Source organism: Orbicella franksi, chromosome 6, assembly GCF_964199315.1.
Source record: "Orbicella franksi chromosome 6, jaOrbFran1.1, whole genome shotgun sequence".
Classification (NCBI taxonomy): Eukaryota; Metazoa; Cnidaria; class Anthozoa; order Scleractinia; family Merulinidae; genus Orbicella; species Orbicella franksi.
The window spans coordinates 8,488,784-8,511,655 of NC_138150.1; the positions used below are offsets into that span (position 1 = coordinate 8,488,784).

At 40.1% G+C, this 22,872-nt stretch overlaps 3 protein-coding genes across 4 annotated transcripts in view; all 3 read left to right on the plus strand.

Annotated features, from left to right (window-relative positions):
• Positions 1 to 22,872, plus strand: part of LOC145490432 (uncharacterized) — a 125,777-nt gene that overhangs the window by 33,490 nt on the left and 69,415 nt on the right. The window lies entirely within an intron of this gene.
• On the plus strand, positions 10,527 to 13,489 carry LOC145491152 (uncharacterized). The gene is made up of 2 exons (XM_081470311.1): positions 10,527 to 11,921; positions 12,299 to 13,489. Exons 1-2 carry the CDS (start codon positions 11,745 to 11,747, stop codon positions 12,746 to 12,748), a joined length of 627 nt encoding a protein of 208 aa, XP_081326437.1. The 5' UTR covers positions 10,527 to 11,744; the 3' UTR covers positions 12,749 to 13,489.
• Positions 14,195 to 22,872, plus strand: part of LOC145491145 (tyrosine-protein kinase receptor Tie-1-like) — a 21,416-nt gene continuing 12,738 nt past the window's right edge. Inside the window, exons 1-3 of one of the 2 annotated variants that reach the window (XM_081470303.1) lie at positions 14,195 to 14,290; positions 21,541 to 21,663; positions 22,138 to 22,205. In XM_081470303.1, the coding sequence (XP_081326429.1) occupies positions 14,267 to 14,290; positions 21,541 to 21,663; positions 22,138 to 22,205 (215 nt within the window). In that variant the 5' untranslated portion in view covers positions 14,195 to 14,266. Of the gene's footprint in view, positions 14,291 to 15,707; positions 16,624 to 21,540; positions 21,664 to 22,137; positions 22,206 to 22,872 lie in introns of those variants that run through there. The other variant, XM_081470302.1, reaches the window with a different exon arrangement.

The following is a 22,872-nucleotide window of genomic DNA, read 5'->3' on the forward strand; positions in this document are numbered from 1 at the left end:
AAAGCATTCGAGAGAAAACGGTCGTTGGGCCGGCCGTGTCCCTTATGGTTCCCTGCCTAACCTAACTCGCGTCAGTTCAAACTCGGTCACCAGGGCTCGTTTCCGTCTTGAACTCACACAACACGTGACGCTTTCATGGTCCGTCATGAATAAATACGTACGTGTCCGACAATTAATTTTTCTCTTTTCTAGAGACGTAAGCTTGGGACGCCTGCATGTGCAGTAACAATTCTAGTTTTATGTTGTCGTTGTGGATGCGCGGAAAGTTCACAAGAAGACAGCTTGGTGCGGTGTCGATCAATGCAGCGATTTAGTTGGTGCATACCCTCTAACCCAACCTCAATTTAAAGCACACTATAGCACACACTTGAACTTTAGAGAAGTTCAAATGCTTCAACGTAAAAGGCACCTTAATGGAGGCTTCACGGTAGGTTTACGGAGCTTTAGGGCGGTGTTACATTTTAACTTTACGCGCCTTTAAAAGGTCCCATTTATATGTTCTCGGTTACACGAGACAACCCTTCCTCTCTCTCCCCCCCGTCCCCCCAAGTTCAACCTGGCCGGGGTAACTCTTCATTTATTTCTTTGCAAAATCCAACCAACCGTTTCCAAGAGGATAGCGTACCTGTCGGTAACTTGAAATTTACATCATTTGAACAGTCTCCGTTGGTTGAACCGTTACACCAGAGTTATATTAAATAAGCCCACTTTTCCATTACATGGTTTTTGCAGGGTTTAGGCAGGCCTTGTCTTAAATTTAGATCTTTTTTTTCTAAGAGTCTCCATTTTACATTAACGTGGTCTTTACAGTTTTTCGAAAAGCCCCCATTATCTCATTTAAATTGTTTTCACAGCCTTTGCAAGGTCCCCCTTTTTAATTTACATGTTTTTGACAGGCTATTTACAGCCCCCCACTGCGCCCGTGCAACTTCTAGGTTTTCCATTTACATGGTTTTTACATGTTTCTTCCAGGCTCCCTTCCTTTCATTTACATTGTTTTTACATGTTTCTTACAGGCCCCCTTGTTTTCATTTACATGGTTTTTATATGTTTCTTACAGGCCCCCTTTTTTCATTTACATGGTTTTTAAATGTTTCTTACAGGCCCCCTTTTTTATTTACATGGTTTTTACATGTTTCTTACAGGCCCCCTTTTTCATTTACATGGTTTTTACATGTTTCTTACAGGCCCCCTTTTTTCATTTACATGGTTTTTACAGGGTTCAAACATAACATTTCCAGACTTTTTACAGCATTCGCTTGAATTATTTACACGTTTCTTACATGGTTTAGCAAAGCAATTTACATGTTTTTTACAAAGGCAGATACTGTAAAAGTGCGTAAAATATTTTACAGGTTTTTACATGTTCTTCAAATGATCATTGTCGACAAAGACAATGTAAATCACTATTTACAGAACATTTACATGCTGTACTAAAAGCTGTAAATTTCCTGTAAATTTATTTTACGAAACCCTAACATGTAAATTGTAATTTACAAAGAATGTAAATCAAGATTTACATGCTGTAAATTAAAATTGACATGTCCATGTAAATTTTCAACTTTTCCAGTGAATCAAAGTGATATAATGGGTGCACATGTACAATATTGCAATGCTAGATTAAAACAATTCAGGCAGACTATTTTGGGGCATGTCTTGGGAAAATCGCTAAACACGTATTACAATTTCCTGCCCCGTCAACACCTAACTCAACCTCATTCCCAAGGATTTTCCCAATCTCTAAGGGAAAAGCACTCGGAGTGAGGTCGCATTAAACCATACGTACCCTACTCAGTGGCACGTCCGTCTATATGCCAAATATCAGAAATACTTCACGGCAACAACTCAACTAAAAAAACCTGCTGCGAAATAAGCTACGGCCCGTGTTGATCGAAATATGTTTTCCATGTACAGGCTTTTAATGAAGCTTAAAAAAAAAACACCATAACAAATGGAATTCCTTACATTTTAAACTGGATGGGAGTCTTATAATCATATTTTTGATCACGGGGGTAGATCGGGAGCGGGGGGCGGGGGGGGGGTTTATTAGCTGGAGGGCTTATAAGCGGCAGTTTATCATAGGCACGGGTTACTGCTAGCGAATATCAAGGCTATCAAGCATTCGGCCTGTTTAATTTCAATTTCGGCATGTGCTGATAACGTTCCCTTTTTGAAGGGTTTCTTTTTTTTTCTTTTTTTTTTTTAAGGTTAACTGAGTTATAAATCTGCGTATCATTGAAAACCAAAAAGAAAAGTGAGAAATTAACTACTGGCGCCATGCAGCTTGGCAGTGTCTTAAAATAAAATTGGACGAAGAGATCTTAAATTGACGTTTTTGGTATCTCCTAAATTAAGTTCGAGTCACCGCTGTAGATTAAAAGTGAAAATAAGGAGAATAACTAGAAATAAAAAAAACTGTTAAAAATCTGATGGTGATTACATCTTTGGAACAATTTCTAACCCGTATTCAAACCGTTTATTTTTCTTTTCTTTTCTTTTCTTTTTTTTATTCTTCAGACGGGGGTGGAGAGATTCTAATTGTGACATTTCAGAAATGCATTTGACGTAGCAGATCTGAATACGCTTTAGTCCTACTGGGAAAATTGTCCATTGCAGGTGTTTCATAATCAAAAACTGCACATCGCACACAGTGTTTTGCTGCCCGGGAATATTTGCCGAGTAATACTGGTTTCCGCTTCTCGGACTGAAGAACATGTACCGAATAGCTTTCAACCAGATTGTACTGCTCTTTGGATTTTTCATTTCCCATTTATGGTTCGAATTTTCCAACGCAGGGGATTGCGTTAAGAGAGAGGATGTATATGCCAGTGAGTAATACAAAGTAAAATTTCTCCTATATAATATTAAGACAAATTCCGGCTCTCGTCTTTTTCAGATTCAAACCAAGGATGTATACAAACCCTTCAGTTTCATGTTCTATTTTCATGTTTTGAATCTTATATTTTGAATATAACATTGAGTCTTAGCACTCTGTGTAAAAACAAAAGGCGCAGAATGAAGTTTTAATTGAGAAAAAAGAAGCTTTCATCTAGAACTAAACATTTTATGTTTTAAAAATTGCTCTTATGTCTCCTTAAGTAAGGTTATTCGTAATATTCTATTCATTTTTCTACTATTTCCCTGTATAACTTCCGACATCATTATGCCAATGGAACTACATTTGTAGATCTTGCTCGTTCTTGCTAATACATGAAATAGAAAGATTGTAACCAGCATATATCTTATTGCTGTAGATGATATATATCACATTTTTAGTCCCGTTTTATTTTTCACTTTTAAGTCCGTTTGTTTAGCAAGGGAGCTCGAACAGGTGGGGAAAATTCAAAAATTATTACCCTCCTAGTTATCAATGTTCTCGTATGCAAATTCCCAAAATTTTGCTGACATTGACCGTCAAAAAAAAAAAAAAGGTTAATCAATTTTTGCATCAAAGCAGGAAAATTAACACCATTAGTCGTTGGTTCCTATTTCAAATCCTACGTAAAGATGCAAAATTACCATTAGCACGCAATGCAGCCTCCGTTATGACCTTTTGTATTGGCATTATCGGACAATCTAGTCCATAATTTTAGCATGTGTTAGAGAGTAAAAATTAATGAGTAAAGATTAATGAGTAAAAATTAATGAGGTAAAAAGCCCACTAGCTTGTCAGCTTGCGGTACATGTATGACGTTTTGATATAAATAACATTTTAAGAATTTAAAGGTGTTCGATCATGGCCGCTCTTTGATTAATCGAGCGATCGTTGACAACAAATTCTCAGGAATACAAAAACTTAAGTCATCTGGTCAAACTAAATTTCATCTTTTGAGACAGCATATTTCGTTCATTGAATTTTCTTTAGCATTTTTTATCCCTTTTTCTGTTGTTGGTTTTTTAGTTTTAATTTTCTCAGAAAAAAATGGAATCCAAGAAAACGGTTTGAAGATGACGGAGCTAATGATATGACCAACAAATATTCGATCATTTTGTAAAGCTAGCTGAGGGCTGTCTATACAGTTTAAAAGAACACCGAAAGCGTTCTATTAAAGGGATAAAAAAGAAAGGAAAAAAAGCTGGATATCTAGAACTCAGGCGCAACAAGTTTTTCGGACTGAAAGATTTAATCGTGAAGTTAGTGTTAAATCCCTAAATCCGCCTGCCCAGACTGCATCCAATGTTCATACAACAGAACTAAATGGCGTAGGCTTTTTTAATTTCGTATATACAGGTACAATCAGTGATCGTGGTGTTCAAAGTAATCCGATTGGTTCCTTATCTCTGACTAATGAGAATTATTCACTACCTATCGAGTGAATAATGCTTCACCCAAACAAAAAGGCCGGCATAAACTCGCGTTTCGCTAATGTTTCTGAACCTCAAATCCTGATAATACAAGAAGATGCCTTAGCAGAAAGTACAAAGAAGACTATTAATTTAACTACCTTTCATTCAGGTTGGTCGTTTCGAGAGGGGAGAGGGGGGAGAGGGATTGGGGCGTCCGTTCATTGTTGTGCGGGCCTCTCTCTGTGCTTTCGGCCATCCGTTTGTTTGATTGGGTTGTGTTCGGGCGCTCGTTCACTTGACGCTCGTTTGACTGCTCATTTCTTGGCCTTTCATTCAGATCTTATTGTTTTGCCCGAGTCAATTTAAAACTTAGCGAGTGCCATAGCTCGTATGTGCTAACATCGAAACAGGCAACCCCACAGCGATGGAGGTTTTCCTTCTCTTTTTTAATAGAATATAAAAAAAAATGCAATTGGCAGACCTCTTTATATTTAAACGTGAACAATACTTCCCGCCTTCAGAAAAAGCAGTTCAAGTCTTCTGAAACAATATAATAGGTTTATTTCCATTGAGTTTAGACAAGTTTACCACAGAAAACGTCTTTACGTAATATTAATTGCAGCCGCCGACATCTAAGATATGAAAAGGGGGTGAGTTAACGTTGAATAAGGAATGACTCATAGTGTGGATCTCTCTCGCCAGTCGATCATGTCCTTATGTCCGGTCTTTTTAGTGCTTACCCTGGGAGAGTACCTTGTAAAAAATGTATAAAACTTCTAACTTGCCACATACACAATGACGCGTCCCGGCCGAGTTTTAGCTTTACTCCCGCGCGCTGAAGGCGCGCTATTTAAGACCCATTTCTAGGAAATTTGGTAAACTATCGAGCCAAAAGAAAAATGGCTGTGAGGTGATTCAGTCCGTACGACATACGTGCGCCAGTCCGTACTTACGCATGCCCGCCAGATGCGCAGATCTACAAGCTTTCAAGGTCTTGTTTTCCGTTTGTTACGAGGAAACTACCTCTTTTGGTCTTAAATAGAAAGGAAAACAGTAAGCAATATTTAAGAGTCACCGAAGAAGAAAGGCAATGGGTAGACAGTCATTAAAACATTGCCACTGAAGAATGCCGGGCAATTTTTTTTTAATTTTCTTTCCTTCAATGGCAGCAATTTAGACATAGTGATCAATACACTTTTAACTCTGCTTTGAACACAGATTTCGATTTAATGCAGCTTTAAATGCTTCGGTTTTTGGATTCGATTTTTTTTAAGGCGAACTCGCAAAAAAAGCCAATCAAATTCATCTCATTCTCAAATCTGCCAGTATTTAAAATTTAATGGAATAAAATAATTTCTCTTCTTCATCAGAACAGGATTCAAAATCCCTCCAATGAGCGTTGATATGACCAATAACATCTTGCCTCTCTGTCTATATAATATCAGTTTCTGGTTATTGTAATAAGACTCGTTATCAATGTATGTACTTTAAGGCAATGCTGACACCAAATCGTTATTTCAGCTCCCAAAGCTCCATCAGTTGCAATTCACATTTTGGAATTTCCGGATGCTGACGTCATACCTATTGGTTACAACCTCACAATTGTTTGTACTGGAACAAAATCAGAGGAGGGTGACGCAAACCCGTTCTCGGAACAACCCTTTCGAGTGCAGTTGTTTTTTGGAAGCGCAAAGGTTAAAGAATGCGGGGGTAGCTATTCCGACAGAGAAGATACAAAATCCTGCAAGCTTGGTATTGAGAAGGCCTCGAGCAAGAATTCTGGCCAGTATGGTTGCATTGTGACCAATTTTATGAAGTGTAGCGCAGCGGAACTTACTTTAAATTTAGGAGGTGAGATCTCTCTATACATGCAATTAGAATAACCGTTATTTGAGCTAAGCGCGTGTGACATTTTATGGCTGCACGGCTGGAAATTGTAGGGACCGAATGTCCCAGACTTTGTGTTGCCGGCATTAGAAAGAAAGCAAAATATCTTGGCCACATATTTGGCTCGCCTATTCAGTCCAATACGCACCTCGCCGAAGTTACGTTCAATAACATATATTTATTACCTCGGTTATGAAGGTTCTTTAACTGTAGACGCAAGTGAACATTACGGAATATTATATGTTTGAACTTTTTAAAAAAGATATACTAACATGGAATAGAGAAGAGACACTATCTTCGTATAACCAGTGCAGCGCTTTGCCTTAACTAGCTATCAAGTCAACCTGAAAGCGTAGTCTATTTGCGATTTTGTATAGTAATTGATGCAGACAAAAAATGTATGAATAAAACGTTTGAACTGAGTAAAAAATATACTTTTGAGGTTTTCTTTGCATTCAGTTAACTTTTGGTACGTTCTCCTGTAGAATCTTCGAGACCGAGATTTCTGATCCATCCAATCTCCCGAGAAAATATTGCAACAGGACAAAACACAAATTTCAGTTGCGAGGCATTTGGGATTCCAAGGCCAGTGATAACTTGGTTTAAAGATAATCGTACGATGCCTAAAGACAACCGAATACAAGAGACCAAGGCATTGTCTGTGTTAACGGTTGACTCTGTCGAACCGCAGGATCAAGGAAGCTATTGGTGCGAGGCAAATAGTAATGAAGGATGGAGTCGATCTTCTATCGCCAACTTAACAGGTGAATGAACAATAAGAAGTTTATCTACCTATTATTTGAATTGAGCAAATGTTTATTGAACTTGCAAGTTGTCAAGTAAATCAAATCATTAATATTTATTGCAGCATTGTGCTACTACATTGCACGTCGCCCAGAAAGAGTATCCAATTCAAATAGTCTCGCCTGCTTAGCATAAAAAATGCACGCGAAGGGAACGAACTGATAGGGAGTGCGAAAAATAAGGGGTAGGGTTAGGGGGTGAGGCGAGGGAAGCAAAAGCCTGCATTCATTCTAAGAATTTTTACCGAACACCACCTTGTCTCCAAAGCTCCTCATTGCGTATTCTTCTAGGACGCCAAATCCGTAGTATGCTCCTCAGGCTCTTATTAATGAACACTTGCAGCTTTTGCTTCAATCGATATCCCTTGGTAAGCCGCCAAGTTTCAGAACCATGCAGGAGCTCAGCTTCAGTCACATTTGATCCAGAGACCCTCAATTTGGTCTTAGTTGTCAGTACCGTTAAGAACGTTCTCCACAGACGCTCTTACCACAGCGCGGACTGCTATAGAGACCACTCCTTGGTGTGCTGCAAGAACACTTGCTCCAGCCCAAGAGGTACCATCGTGGCAAGAAGCAAGGGAATCCTCGCATTGATGTCAGCAAGTTGAGCCAGCCAGACCTTGTGGAGCAGTTTGCTGGGAGGCTTGAGAGCGAACTGAAAACCTCACAGACCGGAGACTCTGCCACGGAGAAGTGGGCTACCCTGCAGGATACCATGCACCGCACTGCGTTGGCCACCTTTGGGAGAAAGACCCTGAAGTCACACGACTGGTTTGAAGCCAAGTCCGCCGAGATGACTCCCGTCATTGAAGCCAAGCGCACCGCTCTAGCGGAGTACAAGCGGTCCTCCAGCGAGAGAAACCTGCAGATTCTCCGGGCTCCCAGGAGCAAAGCTCAGCAAACTGCCACACACTGTGCCAACGAGTATTGGTCAGAGCTTAGCGAAACAATCCAGACAGCAGCAATTGCAGGGAACATCAGAGGGATGTATGATGGCATCAAGACAGCAATGGGACCAGTGCAGAGTAAGACAGCTCCCCTGAAATCCACTACTGGGGAAGTCATCACAGACAAGGTACAACAGATGGAGAGATGGGTGGAACACTATTCTGATCTCTACTCCAGACAGAATGTTGTGACGACTGCAGCTTTCGATGTCATCGAGTGCCTGCCTGTCATGGAAGCGCTCGACACTGAACCGACAACAGAGGAACTTAACAAGACCATCAACAGCTTGGCCTCAGGGAAAGCCCCAGGCAGCGACGGGATCCCCCCGACCTGATCAAGCACTGCGCGACTACCCTACTGCTTCCTTTGCATGAAGTCCTCTGCCAATGCTGGAAAGAAGGGGCTGTTCCACAAGACATGAGGGGTGCCAAGATCGTCACCCTCTACAAAAACAAAGGCGAGCGTAGCGACTGCAACAACTACAGAGGCATCTCGCTACTCAGCATCGTTAGCAAAGTCTTCGCTCGGGTCATCTTGGTCCGTCTGCAGAAACTTGCCGAACGTGTCTACCCAGAGTCACAGTGTGGTTTCCGAGCTGAAAGATCAACGGTAGACATGGTCCTCTCCCTTCACCAGCTTCAGGAGAAGTGCAGGGAACAGCAGATGCCCCTGTACGTCGCTTTCATCGATCTCACGAAGGCGTTCGACCTTGTCAGCTGAAAGGGCCTCTTCAGAATCCTGCCCAAGATTGGCTGCCCATCCAAGCTGCAGAGCTTGATTTAGTCCTTCCACAGCAACATGCAGAGGACCGTACAGTTCAACGGCAGCACCTCGGAGCCCTTCAACATCTGCAGCGGGGTCAAACAGGGTTGTGTCTTCGCGCCAACTCTCTTCGTAATCTTCTTCGTCATGCTTCTGAAGCATGCATTTGGCATGTTAAGAGAGGGGATCTACCTGCGTACGAGATCAGATGGCAGGCTTTTCAATCTTGCTCGCCTCAGAGCCAAGATCAAAGTACGCGAAGCCCTTATCAGAGACATGCTGTTTGCTTACGATGCGGCAGTAGCAACCCACACCCAGCGCGAACTTCAGTCACTCATGGACCACTTCTCCCAGGACTGTAGAGACTTTGGGCTGACCATCAGCCTGAAAAAGACCAACGTCCTGGGACAACGCACCAAATCACCACCAGTCGTCATTATTGACGACTATGAGCTCGGTACGGTGCATCAACTCACATACCTTGGCTCCACTATCACTAACAACCTCTCCCTGGACACAGAGTTTGATAAGAGAATCGAGAAGGTAGACACAACCCTTGCGCGCCTCACATCACGTGTGTGGACCAACCCCAAGTTGACAACGAAGACAGGCAGTGTGCATTGCCTGCGTCATCAGCACACTGCTATACGGCAGCGAGACATGGACCACGTACGCCAGGCAGGAAAGGCGTTTGAACACCTTCCACATGAGAAGCCTCCGCCGCATGCTGGGAATATCGTGACAAGACGAGGTGCCCAACACTGAGGTCCTGTCTCGCGCAGGTCTGCTCAGCATATTCACACTGCTCAGACAGCGCAGACTCCGTTGGCTAGGCCACGTCCACCGCATGCCAGACGGCCGCATCCCCAAAGACCTCCTGTACGGAGAGCTGGCCTGTGGAAGAAGACCCACCGGACGGCCACAGCTGTGATACTGCGACGTCGTGAAGCGCGACATGAAGGCTGCAGACATTACAGAGTCCTGGGAGAGCCTGGCAGCCAACCGGTCTAAGTGGAGAGAAGCCCTGAACAAACACCTCAAATCAGGGGAGGAGAAGCTGAAACAAGCCGCCACAGAGAGGCGGGTCCGCAGAAAACAAAGCGACAGCCTCGACAGACCAGAGAAAGAACACAAATGCAGCCTCTGCAACAGAGACTGTAACTCCCGCATCGGCCTGTAAAACCACAGACACCGGTGCTCCAGCCAAGCAGACAACTAGGGTGCTACCCATGGTCAACCCTGACCGATGGAGGCCTATTAGACCGCCATATTGGTCCAGCATCGAGAACTGACCTGCGTCACCTTCCCAATGCGTGCCTGGAGGGCCTCATCAGTACCTCCTTTCTTACTTATAATGCTCTCGAGGAACGTGAACTCGTTCACCTACTCGACCTGCCCCCCTTCAATCGATACACCATCGCAGCGTTTGGTACAGATACGCATCAGCATTGACTTGTAGCTTTGATCTTCAGGCCTTTTGCACCTTGCGCCTTTAAGGCTTGTGTCGTATCTCTCATGTCTTGCACTCTGTGCGACAGTAAGGCTAGATCATCTGCGAAATCAAGGTCTTGAAAAGATGTCGATCGTGAAGGGCCACTGGATACCAATTCTTCTGGTAAACGCTATCCCGGTCACCCAATCAAGGGCAACCATAAACAGCAAGGGAGATGGCAGGCAGCCTTGTCTGACACCAGTTTTATTTTCAATGGCTTGGTCTTCTGTCCATTACCTACCACATGCGCAGGAAAAAACAAAACAAACAAAACAAAAACATAAAAGAACTATGATGATGGTAAGTATCTTCCTCGCACTCGGCCATATGTATTTTGATTTTATCTTGTTCCAGATGTCCAAACTGCACTATTGCTTCCCGTTCTCGGGCGAACGGAGCTCGGTAAAAATGTTCTGGATTGACTGCAAGCGATTCCTTTTCTTCCCACCCCCTCCCCATTTTTTTCTCAAGCCAGGCGCGCTCCTTCGCTCGCCAGTTTGCTTGCTCGCTTGTTCGATTTCTCCGCCTGGAAAAGGAAAGGAAACGGCTGCTAGTAGGCTAAAATAGTCAGAGGTAAAGGTAATTGCTTGTCTCCGTCATTGAGAAATATATGATAATTTAAGCGATTATCATTCTTAACAACAGTTATCTGGAAACCGGTATTTTCAATTCAGCCTGAAGATGTCGTAGAGGAAGAAGGGAGAGATGCAGTTTTTAAATGTGGAGCTACTGGCTCCCCGCCTCCTGAGATTAATTGGCGAAGGAACAACTCATTCCTCTCAAATGCCACCCTGATTCAGAACGGAAGCATCTCATACTTAGTCCTTCATTCGATTAAAAAAGAACAAAACTCCGGCATGTATCACTGCGAAGCATCGAATCTAGCAGGAAAAACACCATCAAAGGCAGGAATGCTGGTAGTAACACCGAAGGTGGCAGAGATTCCAACAGTAAGCACATCTCCACGTGATGGTAAGTTATGTAATGCAATAAGTTAGCCGTATGTAGTAAGCGTATCACTGTAGCATTACAGCTATTCAGATCGGGTTTCTTAATCAGCTAGAGCGGGGAAGGGAGGTTTTTTTGAAATTCATAACATGGAATAATGCCCTCCCATGACCTAAATTGATGCCATTATCTCCGAACAGTCGCCGTCTTGGATCTACCACCCATCGATTTTATGCTTTTTTGTAAAACGCTGATATCCAACACCACACTCAAAATCTTTAAAGAAAGCCTCAAATGACAAAAAAGCTAAATGTTACTGTAAGAAAGTTAAATTTTCTTCATTAAAGGACAACAAAATTTGAAATTTGAAAAATATTCAGGCCAAAAATTTGGTTACCATGAAGACATCAAGATCCGAGACCATGCCAACAACATGCCATATCAAATTGCGCCTAGCTGCAACATGAATTCCAGGGAAAGTCGCCACGCTTGCAGTTTATTGCCACAATGCTTTTAAAGTTACATTGTCACAAATAAATGGAAACTTAATCTACCCTTTGATTGCTCAGGCTTTACGTCTGTAGATAATTTTTTAGGGGTGTGGAGGCCTTGACATAATGGTTATTTTACTTTTGTTAGGAAACTATACACTTGGCTATAAAACCAGTGCGTTTCCTTGGAGAATCCTTTGGGCCACAGTGTGTTCGGTGGTGGCAGTTCTCATCCTAATGGCACTTGTTTTCTTCGTACGAAGATTCTGGTTTAAGAAAAGAAATAACACGCCTAGTGCTGGGGTGAGTCTAACAGGCTGCAAACGAGCGACATTGGCTAAAATTGATCACGTGACGCCATAGTGAAAGTACTATACTTTCATGAGCTGGATACCACAGGAACTTGACTCAATATGGCATTTTACCGGTGATATTTAAATTCTAAATCACATTAGAAAGTGAAGTAAAACAGAATCGGAACAAGAGGTACACGAAGTAGCCACGCTAGTGTGGAAGAAGAGAATTAAAAAAGGCAACGTCATTAGAATGTAGATGTGTGTATTTCTAACAAGTAAAAGGGACCTTTGATTGGTTCTAAGGAAAACAGAACAAGAAGCTAGATTTTGATCTGTTAGTGCATCCACAGTGCAATTCACTGATCCAACATACTTATTTCGCAGAGAGCTCAGGGCCCAGATGAGAATCCCCTGTTGGACATCACGCGGGATGCATTAGCTCACCTTGTTGACGAACAAACTGCCGCTTCAGGAAGCCAAGAACCTTGCCAATCTACCGAACATGATCACGAAGTCTTTGACGATGAAAATTATTTGGAAGAAATGGAAATTGACAGGAACTGGCAAATTCCTCGCGAAAAATTAGAGATATTGCAAGAGACTCTTGGTACAGGAGAGTTTGGTATAGTATGCAAAGGTTTCTATCTGAGGCGAAACGGTAGCAAATTGCCAGTTGCCGTCAAAACTCTGAGAGGTTTGTGTTCCATCTTTTTATATGCTAAATGTGTCACTTCAGACGTAATAATAGATACAATGGAACTGCAATTGCACACTACAGGAATAAGTCCGCGGAAACTGATCACTTTGAATCGACTTTCCAATGAAAAAGTGTAGTTCAGGTGCTGTCGGAGGAGAGAAGAGAATTATGTTTACAGAGATAGAGCTTTTTTCATGAAGTAATGCGTGGTATAAAATTTTCGACATCAGACTAAGAAAACAAGCCAATTCAAACAGTCGAACATGACTTTTCTTTGGTTTGGATGTTCCAGGGGGTATCTCGTTACCCAGGATAGCGGATTATGCACCTTGCGAGGGTTAACGCAAAAGCCTCATTAAATCTACAAAGAAAACCAGTGCTATCGCTAACCTAGTTAAGTTTGACGCCGTGTACTTACTTAATCATTCCTGTAAGGCTTGGTTCACACTAGCGAAATAACGAAATAAGAAGAACATTATGTTATTATGTTTGCAGTGTAAAAATTCTGACATAATGATAAAATAGCAACATAATAGCGATCGAAAGCGATCGAAACGGGCGAGAAGCACACTGGGCGGGGAAGCGAGCAAAGTGAGCCAAACAGTCCCTACCCCCTACCCTGTCAAGTCTTCCTTTTCGCGCTGGCGCCCAGTTCTCTGGTGATTCTCTCCGCGGGTTCAACGATCGAATAAAAATACGAGAAAATAGAGGGCTGTGAACATTCTATAGCTATTTTGTCACCATGTCATAATGTCGTTATGTCGCTACTGTGAACGAGGCCTACCCGTTCAGACAACCAGTAATTTACTGTAGATAACAACAATCAAACGGAACGACTAGCGCTCATTGCTGAAGTGGAGACACTTATCAAGGTTGGTCGCCATCCAAACATCGTGAGCCTTGTTGGAGCGTGCACGTTTGAAGGTATGACAAAAATGTTATAGAATCTTATACATAGAATCGCGTACGGACAGAGTCATCTCGAACGCGGGAATAACAGGGAATGTATGTTTAGTTAACTGCAGTTTAAGTGTAAAAAAAAAAAAAAACGGTCGAATCCATCCAAACTTTGATACAACTTTGAAATGAATGACGTCGATTAAACGTGATAAGTATAACTTGGCATCGATGTTTGATATACATATGTACATGCATGGGCTACGTGATCATGCAGGTTTCATTGCCAAAGAGTGAGTACATTTTATGTTTCTTGTGACTTTCCGTGAAGGTTTTGTAAGCTTACCGGTAAAATTCCAAAGTGTTGTAGTCAGTGTTATGTTTTAAAACTTCACATCTCTATAATGGATTAGTCCTTATTACTGAGTTGGAAGAGATTACAGATTAGATGACTTGGAGCTTCCCTGGGAAGAATTATTTTTGTATATCTCATGCATACATGCGACGAATTTATTTTATGTATATGACTGGGAACGACAGTGGTTTAAATTTGAAAATATTTTAGCAAAACTACGTTTTTACCATCAGAGCCTTTATGCATTGTTGCTGAGTTTGTACCTGGTGGAAGTCTTGTTAAGTTACTGCGTAAGAGTCGGGTTCAAAGATGCATAGAACAAGAGCAACCGTCGTATACTAACATATGGTCCAAACTGACGGAAAGACAACTTTTGCAAATTGCCTCAGATATCGCCAATGGAATGCAATACTTAGAAAGCAAACTGGTAAGTGCTGTTTTCATTTATTGATGACTATTCTTGATAATGAATTGGGACAAAGCAAAATATGTGTTCGGATGTACAAGTTAACCCATACCCCCACCGTGGTCCGAGGGGAGGAGGGGTGCATGGACCCCCTCTCTGGGTTTTCGTTCTGTTAAGACAGAGCGAAATAAATTTACATTGATTACAAAGCCCTGAGCTTGCTCTACAAGATGATACCATTTTTTGTTGGTTATGACGTCATATGACTTCAAATGACGTTATTTGACCTGCCATCTTTGATTTCACTATTCTCTTAAAAAGTCAAGAAATAACGGAAATTAACACAAAACGCCTTCCAAACTAAAATGTGGCATTCCAATTTGGAAAAATTCCGAAGGGTACTGGTATTTGATGCCGAAAAAGTTTGTGTTTCCGAAAGGTTTTGGCTTATTGGAAGGAGAAAAAGAAGTGTTCAGTTGAGTCCGCGAGGGACAATACATCCAATTTCACCAAAATGTACAATTTAATGTAAAAAGGATCGTACACCCATCGCGCTTTCGTTTTTTGAGAGATTCAGATTTTCTGATCTCCCGGCCCACAACTTATCAGAATAAAACGGTCATCTATCTATGATTCTAAAAGGATTCAGAATTTCTGATTACCCAAGGCTTTAATAGATTGAAAAACTGATCCCCACTCCACAACCCGTCAGAGCAAAACAGTCATCTACTTATAATTCTAAATGCATTCAGAATTTCTGATCCCCATCACCTCACGGGTCAAAAACGGCTATCTGTTCATGGTTCTAAAAGTATTACGAATTTCTGATCCTCCTCCCCCACCAAATCTGCTAACATGATAGAAAGAGCTGTTGATTTATAATTCTACAACAATTCAGAATTTCTGATCCCACATGACTTAAAGGGATTTAAAAATTCTGATCCCCCAGTGCATAACTTATCAGAACAAAACGGTCATCTACCTGTAATTCTTAAAAGGATTCAGAATTTCTGATCCCCCTTATCAGGTGACAGGACAGAAATAGCCGTCTATTTATAATTCACAAGAATGTCTGATAGCTAAAAAGTAACGATTGGATAGTAACTTTAAGCACATTACAGACAAAATGGATCACAGAGCAAAGGGCATCAGAAAAGTACACAAATGAAATATTCACAGATAGGTCATTACTAATTACGATTTGAAACCACGCCAAAGGATAGAGACAAAAATTGCAGTTTCATGCCGGACAGTGAAAGGTTTTATTTCAATTCAAAAAGATGAAAATTTAGGCTCCAGAATTACAAGGTGCTATTTAAAGTTCACATCAAAGATAACAAGAATTTTAATCAGTACTCAGCTGCCGTCTGCGCCACCTCCGTTTTCTGCTTTAATGTGTTTCGTTTCGGATTGACGGCCGCTATTCTTGCCTTTTTTTCCCCTCTGCTCTGCAATGAAACAATAGAAGCTAAATATTTTTATAAATAGCGATAGAATTAACATTGTTTTTCATTAATCAATTGATCGGGAGTGTATTCTTTTGTAAAGAATAATGAACAGTATGTAGGCAATGCGGGAGTGAAGTGTATCGAGCGTGATCTGTAGCTTCAAATCAATTCAGTGTAAACTTTAAGTTACCTCTTCAAAAAGCACACTAACAAGCTATTATGCAAGCATTTCATACATAGGAAATGCGTGCGAATACTTTCTTCGTTACGGGTGCTAATAAAATCAGGAGAACAAACCTTATGCTTCCTTATGCTTCAGTGATCGCAAAATAAATATAACAACGACATTTCTTCAGCCACAACAATGATTTCGATTCAAAGATTGAGCAGCTAGCTGTAATGTTGAGCAACAATTATGATACACTTACTTTTCTGCGACTTGCCTTTCTTTCATCGAAGCAATCAAGGTACTCATTTGAACTTGGACAAATCATGCCATGCTTCTTGCTGCTATTGACAGTGTTGGATTCGAAATTACGCGCAAATAACCGACTCCTTTGGAAAGGGAACCTGCTGGTCAAAAGTATTCATTTATCAGATTCACCGAAGGATTATGGGATCGGACGAAAACACTAAAATGGCGGGCAAAGGTCGTGGTCAATGTTGTTAGGATTCGATAACAAAGCTCTGTGTTATTTTATAGCCTTGTTCTACGTTGGAAAGCAGTCACAAATTGTTTACAGACGTCCCTTGTCGTTCCAGTTGAGTCAAATCCCAGTAAAGGTGGAAAAGTATGAACGTTCGTTGGCAAAACAGTGTGGCAATCAAACTATTTGCCAGCAGCTGGCGGTTTCTCTTACACTCGTCAGGTTTACAAAAAGCTTATGGTTCCTGCAGCTTTCCAAGGTAAACTGATTTTCTTGCATAATTTGTGAAGGTTCTTGAAATACTGGAAACGTTCTGACCGGGTTAATTGATCGTGGAAGATTACAGAGGATGCAGATGCTTTAACATACTGTTAAGTCTTGTTGATTTCGTGAATGCAAATGTTCATTTGCTAAAGGAGTTATGAAAGCAACTGCATTCAACACAACAATATACGAACAATTTCGTGTTGGGAAAATCATTCATTGTAAAAGTACAATAAGTGCAATAAATGTGAGCTCTCTCATGTGGTTTACATATACTTCATATAGCTAGTGTATATCTTGTCTAGGATCAAGTGGGCATACATGTATGTATTATACAACACCTAAAACACAAGATATCAAAAAGCAACATCCTTCGCCTTTTTAATTTTCAGGTTGATGGTGGTGCTCTTGAGGTTATGTTAGATGTGCATATTGCATTATCACGACCTTTTGTTTGCCACTTATTACTTGAATTGCAAAAGGCTGGTGTTATTTTCATTAGGGTGGTTGAAGTTCTCTTTAATTGGGCAGTGTTTCAAAGGTTCTTTATAATTTGGCATTTTGTCATGCAAAGAGAGGTTATTTAGAACAGCAGATATAATTCACAGCTAGGTTACGGAAAATTACTTTTAACTACTTCCAGAACTTTGTACATACAGTCTTACCATAATTTGAAAAACCCATGATTCATGGATAAAATTAATTGAAAAAAATACTTTCATGAAGAAATTAATGTAATTGAAATTTGAAATTCATGTCAAGAATATTTTGTGCTTTTCCAGTCATGAAATCTGTTTACATTTCATGAAAATTTACTGAAGAATGTAAACATTTACTAGACTCCAATTTAGAAGTGTTTCAAACAGGATTTTAGAAAGATATATGTTAAATTTAAGTATGTTTTGTAATAAATCACAACATAATGGAAACTCATTTCCAGCCAGATTTTGTCCTCCTTTTGCATCTGGATGTGCCTGGTTTTTGGTATTTAATTTTAATGTACAACTGTAGCAGGTTTTGATAACGCTATGAGTTATTTATACATTTTTCTGTGTAAATACAGAGATTTCACTTAGGTTTAGGATTTGAAGAGCAGTTATCAAAGTTCCGTATAAAATGAGTAATGAAGAGTTTTCAATAGTTAGGTATATTTTCACCACCTGTGACTAAGAAAGCTTTTGGGTAGGTTAATATTAAAGTGCTACATGTACATGTACATGAGTGATGGATAATTTTTAGATTGGCTGCTATCTTTTTACTATCTCTGGCTAAGATAGCTTTTGGGTAGGTTATCACAGTGCGATATGAGTGATGGGTAGTTTTCAGATAGGCTATCTTTTTTACCAACTACAGCAGAGGTAGGTTTCAGATAGGATACTGTTTTATTGTTCAATGTAAGGACTAATCTTCAGATAGCCTAGGTTTTGGCTTACTACATTAATGGTGGTTTTTGGATAGACAAGTTAGTGGATAGATAGGCCATCTAAGTACCTGTTGACTATCTACACAGGAAGCTAGTTTTTAGCTAGTCTATCTATTGCCTAACTATCTGATGGATAGATATTAGTTAGCTTTAAGCCATGCCAAAGATAGCTATGCTCTATCTACAAAACCTCTTGGATAGAAAAAAGATAGAGATTTTCATCCGTCAACCAGGAATGAGATAGTTGCAAGTAGCATCAAGTTAGTAATAAACTAGTTATTAGATATGATCGTTTTTGGGAGGGCTTCTTTAACTGAGGACAGCAAACTATTTCCAGCTACCAGGAAACATCTCCAAGATGAGTATGCCAAATTAAAAAAGAAAGAATAGAATTGTTTGTAGCATTAGCTACAATACTTGCATCCATATCTGTCAGGTCTTTATAAAAACAATTTTGCCCATACTCTTCTCCTTTGAGCATGGTTAAACTGGTTGCTTAACTGAAGTGTGAATGAACTGGTAGCACACTCAAAAAGTTAGATTGAAGATGTAAAAACGTGTTGGGCAAAGCTTAAGTCCATGCCCTCTGCTATATGACAACAGGTTTTTGGAGGACACTGTATACATGCATGTAGAATACATTGACCCACTTAAATGTATCAACTACAAATTTAAATGTACATGTAAATTGCAGTCTTTAATTGTCATCACTGTAATGTGCTGTAGTGTTCCTGAACGCTCTGTTTGTTATATAACAGTCAGGTGCCTTGTTTCCATGTTAAACAGAAATTGTTAGAAATTTTTCCTTCACATAAGCTGGGCTAATTCTGACTGAGAAAGAGGAGTCTGCATTTATGCCTACAGTTGTGCAGTTTGAGTAATCTTACTGTTTTGGTCAATTCTGAACTTTCCTATCCTCTTAGGTACTGTTTGCTATTGTTTTTTTAAACTTACAGCTACTGTAATTTTAAGTGCATAGATCATTGTAATACAATGTGTGATGTTTACAGTTACTAATATTAATAGACTGCTGTGAAGAAACTTGTTCTTCATCACTCTCTCAGTATAATCTGAGTGTATGGAATCTGTTAAAAATTATGCTATATTTGTATAAAATTTCTAATTGAATGTTGTTATCAAGGAAAAATATTTTGATTAGACATTGTTCAGGCAGGCAGTAAGATCTAAACCCTGTCTTCAATGTTATGATTTAATGTGGCTACATTGGATGTAACACTGGCTTTGCAGGGGATCAGAAATTCCGAATCTTCTCCTGTGTTCTTTGGGGGATCAGAAATTCTCAACCCTTTCTAGTGTTCTTTGGGGGATCAGAAATTCTGAACCCTTTCTGGTGTTCTTTGGGGGATCTGAGAAATTCTGAACCTTTTCTAATTTTCTTTGGGAGATCAGAAATTCTGAACCTTTTCTAGTGTTCTTTGGGGGATCAGAAATTTTGAATCCTGTCTTGTGTTGTTTGGGGGATCAGAAATTTTGAATCGTTTTCTATGGAGGTACCTCTCGAGACAAGAAATGCAAAAAATCATTCGGTTTCTTATGCGTGACTTAAACATTACATTTCAACTCAAATAAAGAATAGGATATTGCTTGAAAGAATTTTTTCATTCCTTCCAAACTGGGAAACTTTTCCTCTGAGTTTTAAAACCAGTTTAAGATTCTTAGTGTATTGCAAAAATCGTCTTTGGAATTAAATGGCAATAATGGATTTCCGTCTAAGCTCTACGTTTCACTTTAGGTCAATTTTGCACTCATTTCCAATGGAACTTTCAAGACTGCAACGTATAAATCACTTTTCTCCGAGACAGGTTTCTATTTTACACCGAAAAAGTAGCCATTTTTGGAATGGTTCGTAGTATTTACTCTGAATTTTATCAAATTGGAACACTACATTTTAGTTTGGAAGGCGTTACAACATCAAGCCAGAATGCTTATGAAATGTACAAACTCATGAATATCTGCAATTTGATGAGGAAAACTGGAAAAAAGTACAGAATTAACTAAAAAAAAATGATTTTGTAGCAAGACCTATGATGGTTGCCATGGCAACGTCAAAATGATGGACACACAATTGACATATCAAAAATTCCGCAGAGAATGAAAGAACAGCTACTGAAAGTTTCAGTCCCTTAGAGTAAATCTTTTGAAAACTTTGAAAAAACCTTATGGGTGGAGGGGGGGGGGGCATTCACCCCACCCCTCCCCTCCTTGTACGTCCGAGGGGTAACTCATTTTAGGAATGGAATCCAGGCCACTTGCACTTTGAACAAACCAGTTTTCGCTTGTTGGAAGTTCGGTACGCCTGACAGCTTTGGCATTATGGTGTTGGTGATCGGTTTGAAAACATTTGAGAAAATTCACCTATAGCTGTAGTCATATTAGCATCCTCAGCGTCACGAGATCAGTGGAAACTTTCCTCATTTCTTTCATCAACTTGATTCACGACACGATTTTTGCTTTTTGATCAGCACCCACTCCCTTGGCTGAATAGCCCAATTAAAGTAATTAAATATTCATGAACGCAGAGATATTTTTTTAAAAAGGGACTATTAGGTGGAGAGAAGGTAAAGCAAAGCAAATTCACGCTGTTCACTCTCCACCCCCTTGCTTCCCCTTTCTCGCCCCCAGGACGAGTGGAGTGGACGTTACATTACAGAAAAAAACTACTTAACTCTGTGCAAACGCATGCCAAATAAGAAAATTTAGTTGAGCCCTTTAACTTCACATCTATGCAAGATTGACATTTTTTGGAGATTTAGCTGTTAAATTATTTAGGTGATTCCTCACATTTGCATTGCGCATCATTACTGCGCATAATTTATGGCGTCATTCGCGCGCGCTCGTGCACGCGCACATTGAAAACACGGCGGATCTGCCACAATATTGAGTTCTGTCAGTTGAAGAACGGCTATAGCTCACTAACGAGCTCGGGCACCCTAATTTTTTCCAGTCATTTTAATCAAGTAATCATTAGCTTTGCGTGAGAAAAGACTGATCTGATTTCTATTGTTGAAAATTGAATAAATAAGGAAAATAGCAGCTGCACTGTGGTCTTTTCTATTTTGCAGTGGAATAGCCGCGGCAAGCAATTTGGTTCCAATATTTCAACAAGGATTCAGCTGTCTGTCAAAATCAAACTTAAAAAGTTTACTTGTGTCCGACGCAAATACTGACTGTAGTTTGAGGCCTGTTTTCATGAGTCTGGGCTCACAAAGAGTTTACAATAACTTGGAATGCGTTCTTGTAATAAGCATTAATAATGCTAAAATGGGACATTTTCAATGCCTCGCTGCTCCTTTACAAGCTTGGGAACTACCCCCTCCCCCCCCCCCCCCTTATTTATTTTATGATCAAAGTTCTTATGTAACAAATATTCAGTGGACAAAGTTTGAGCAAAAATCTATTGACTGTTTTATTTCAGGGGAATTACCTTAAATGTTCAATTATTAAAGATGTTTTCTTACGTCTTTTTAGTGTGTCCATCGTGACCTGGCTGCTCGCAATGTGCTTCTGGGTAAGAAACTAATTGCAAAAGTAGCAGACTTTGGTATGGCACGAGATGTCTCAAAAGATGGCGAGTACATTAAAACCACTGAGGTACTTACTCGAAAGAAAAAGAAATGTTTTATGCCTGAGGTGTTTTGTCCGATCCCCCCCGTAAGGTGATCTTGGTTACAATTTGAGAGCCCATCGCTACACTGTGTAGGTCATTACTACTGGTTTAATACAAAAAATTACCAAAGTAATAAAAAGTAAATAAATGAAAAAATAGCTGGGTGAAAGTTCCCGACAAAACAGGAAAATTGTGGAGAACGGCGGGAGTGCATGGGGTCAAGCCTATTTGGCGACATTGTTTCCTATTTATTCATTCCTAACAATCAACCAATTATAACGGAAATCAAACATCGGCAATTGTCTACAGTGTAATGATCTACAATTTTAAAGTAAATATGGGTTTCATGTCAATGAAGGATAAAGAAATATAATTTGTATTTTTACTATGGTAAAAGTGTATACAAGAACTAAAATTAGTAGAGGAGTTGATGACAATAACTGTTTTTTCTTAACAAGGGACGAATTCCGTGGCTCTGGATGCCAACTGAAGCTCTGCGTGGTCGCTTCACTACAATGTCTGACGTGTGAGTAATATATAGCCCGCGAGCAAACGCGCGAGTGGCGAACCAGGATCAGCTCGCTAGTTACTTTACTCGTTGCCGCTCGTGCGTGTGTCTCAAAGTGAACCTGCCCGTATCCTAGGCAATATTTAGATAAAAGTGAAATTGTCTCTGAAACATTACAAATGAGGCACAGATTTATTTCAAACAGTGTTTTAAGCGCTGATGCCTGATGAAATGCTGGGAAGACGTGGAATCGAGGTTTGAAAGGGTTGATTTGGCTTCAGCTATTTAGTGTCGTGTAAACGTATATCAAATTGACAACTGAACGAAAGTCATATTCCCCTTAACAGCTCGAAAAAAAAAAACATCACCTTTTTAATCGCTCACCTTGCTTCAACTTGAGAGTTATGGTCTCTGGAGTAGTACTTTTATGTGATATAACACCAAATGTACAGCTCTTTCTTTTGTTTTCTTCGTTCATCGGGTTAATGCAAACCCATCAAAACTAGTTTTTTGAATTTGAAATGAAGAAAACTAATGCAAGAATTTGTTTCTTCATAAGGCTGGCAATATTTAACAATTAGATTATGAGCTCGAGATTTCTATGAGGTGATAGTTATAGCCTATCGCCTCATAGAAATCGAGAGCGAGTAATCGAGTTGTTTTAGTAGAATTCTAACTTAAATTA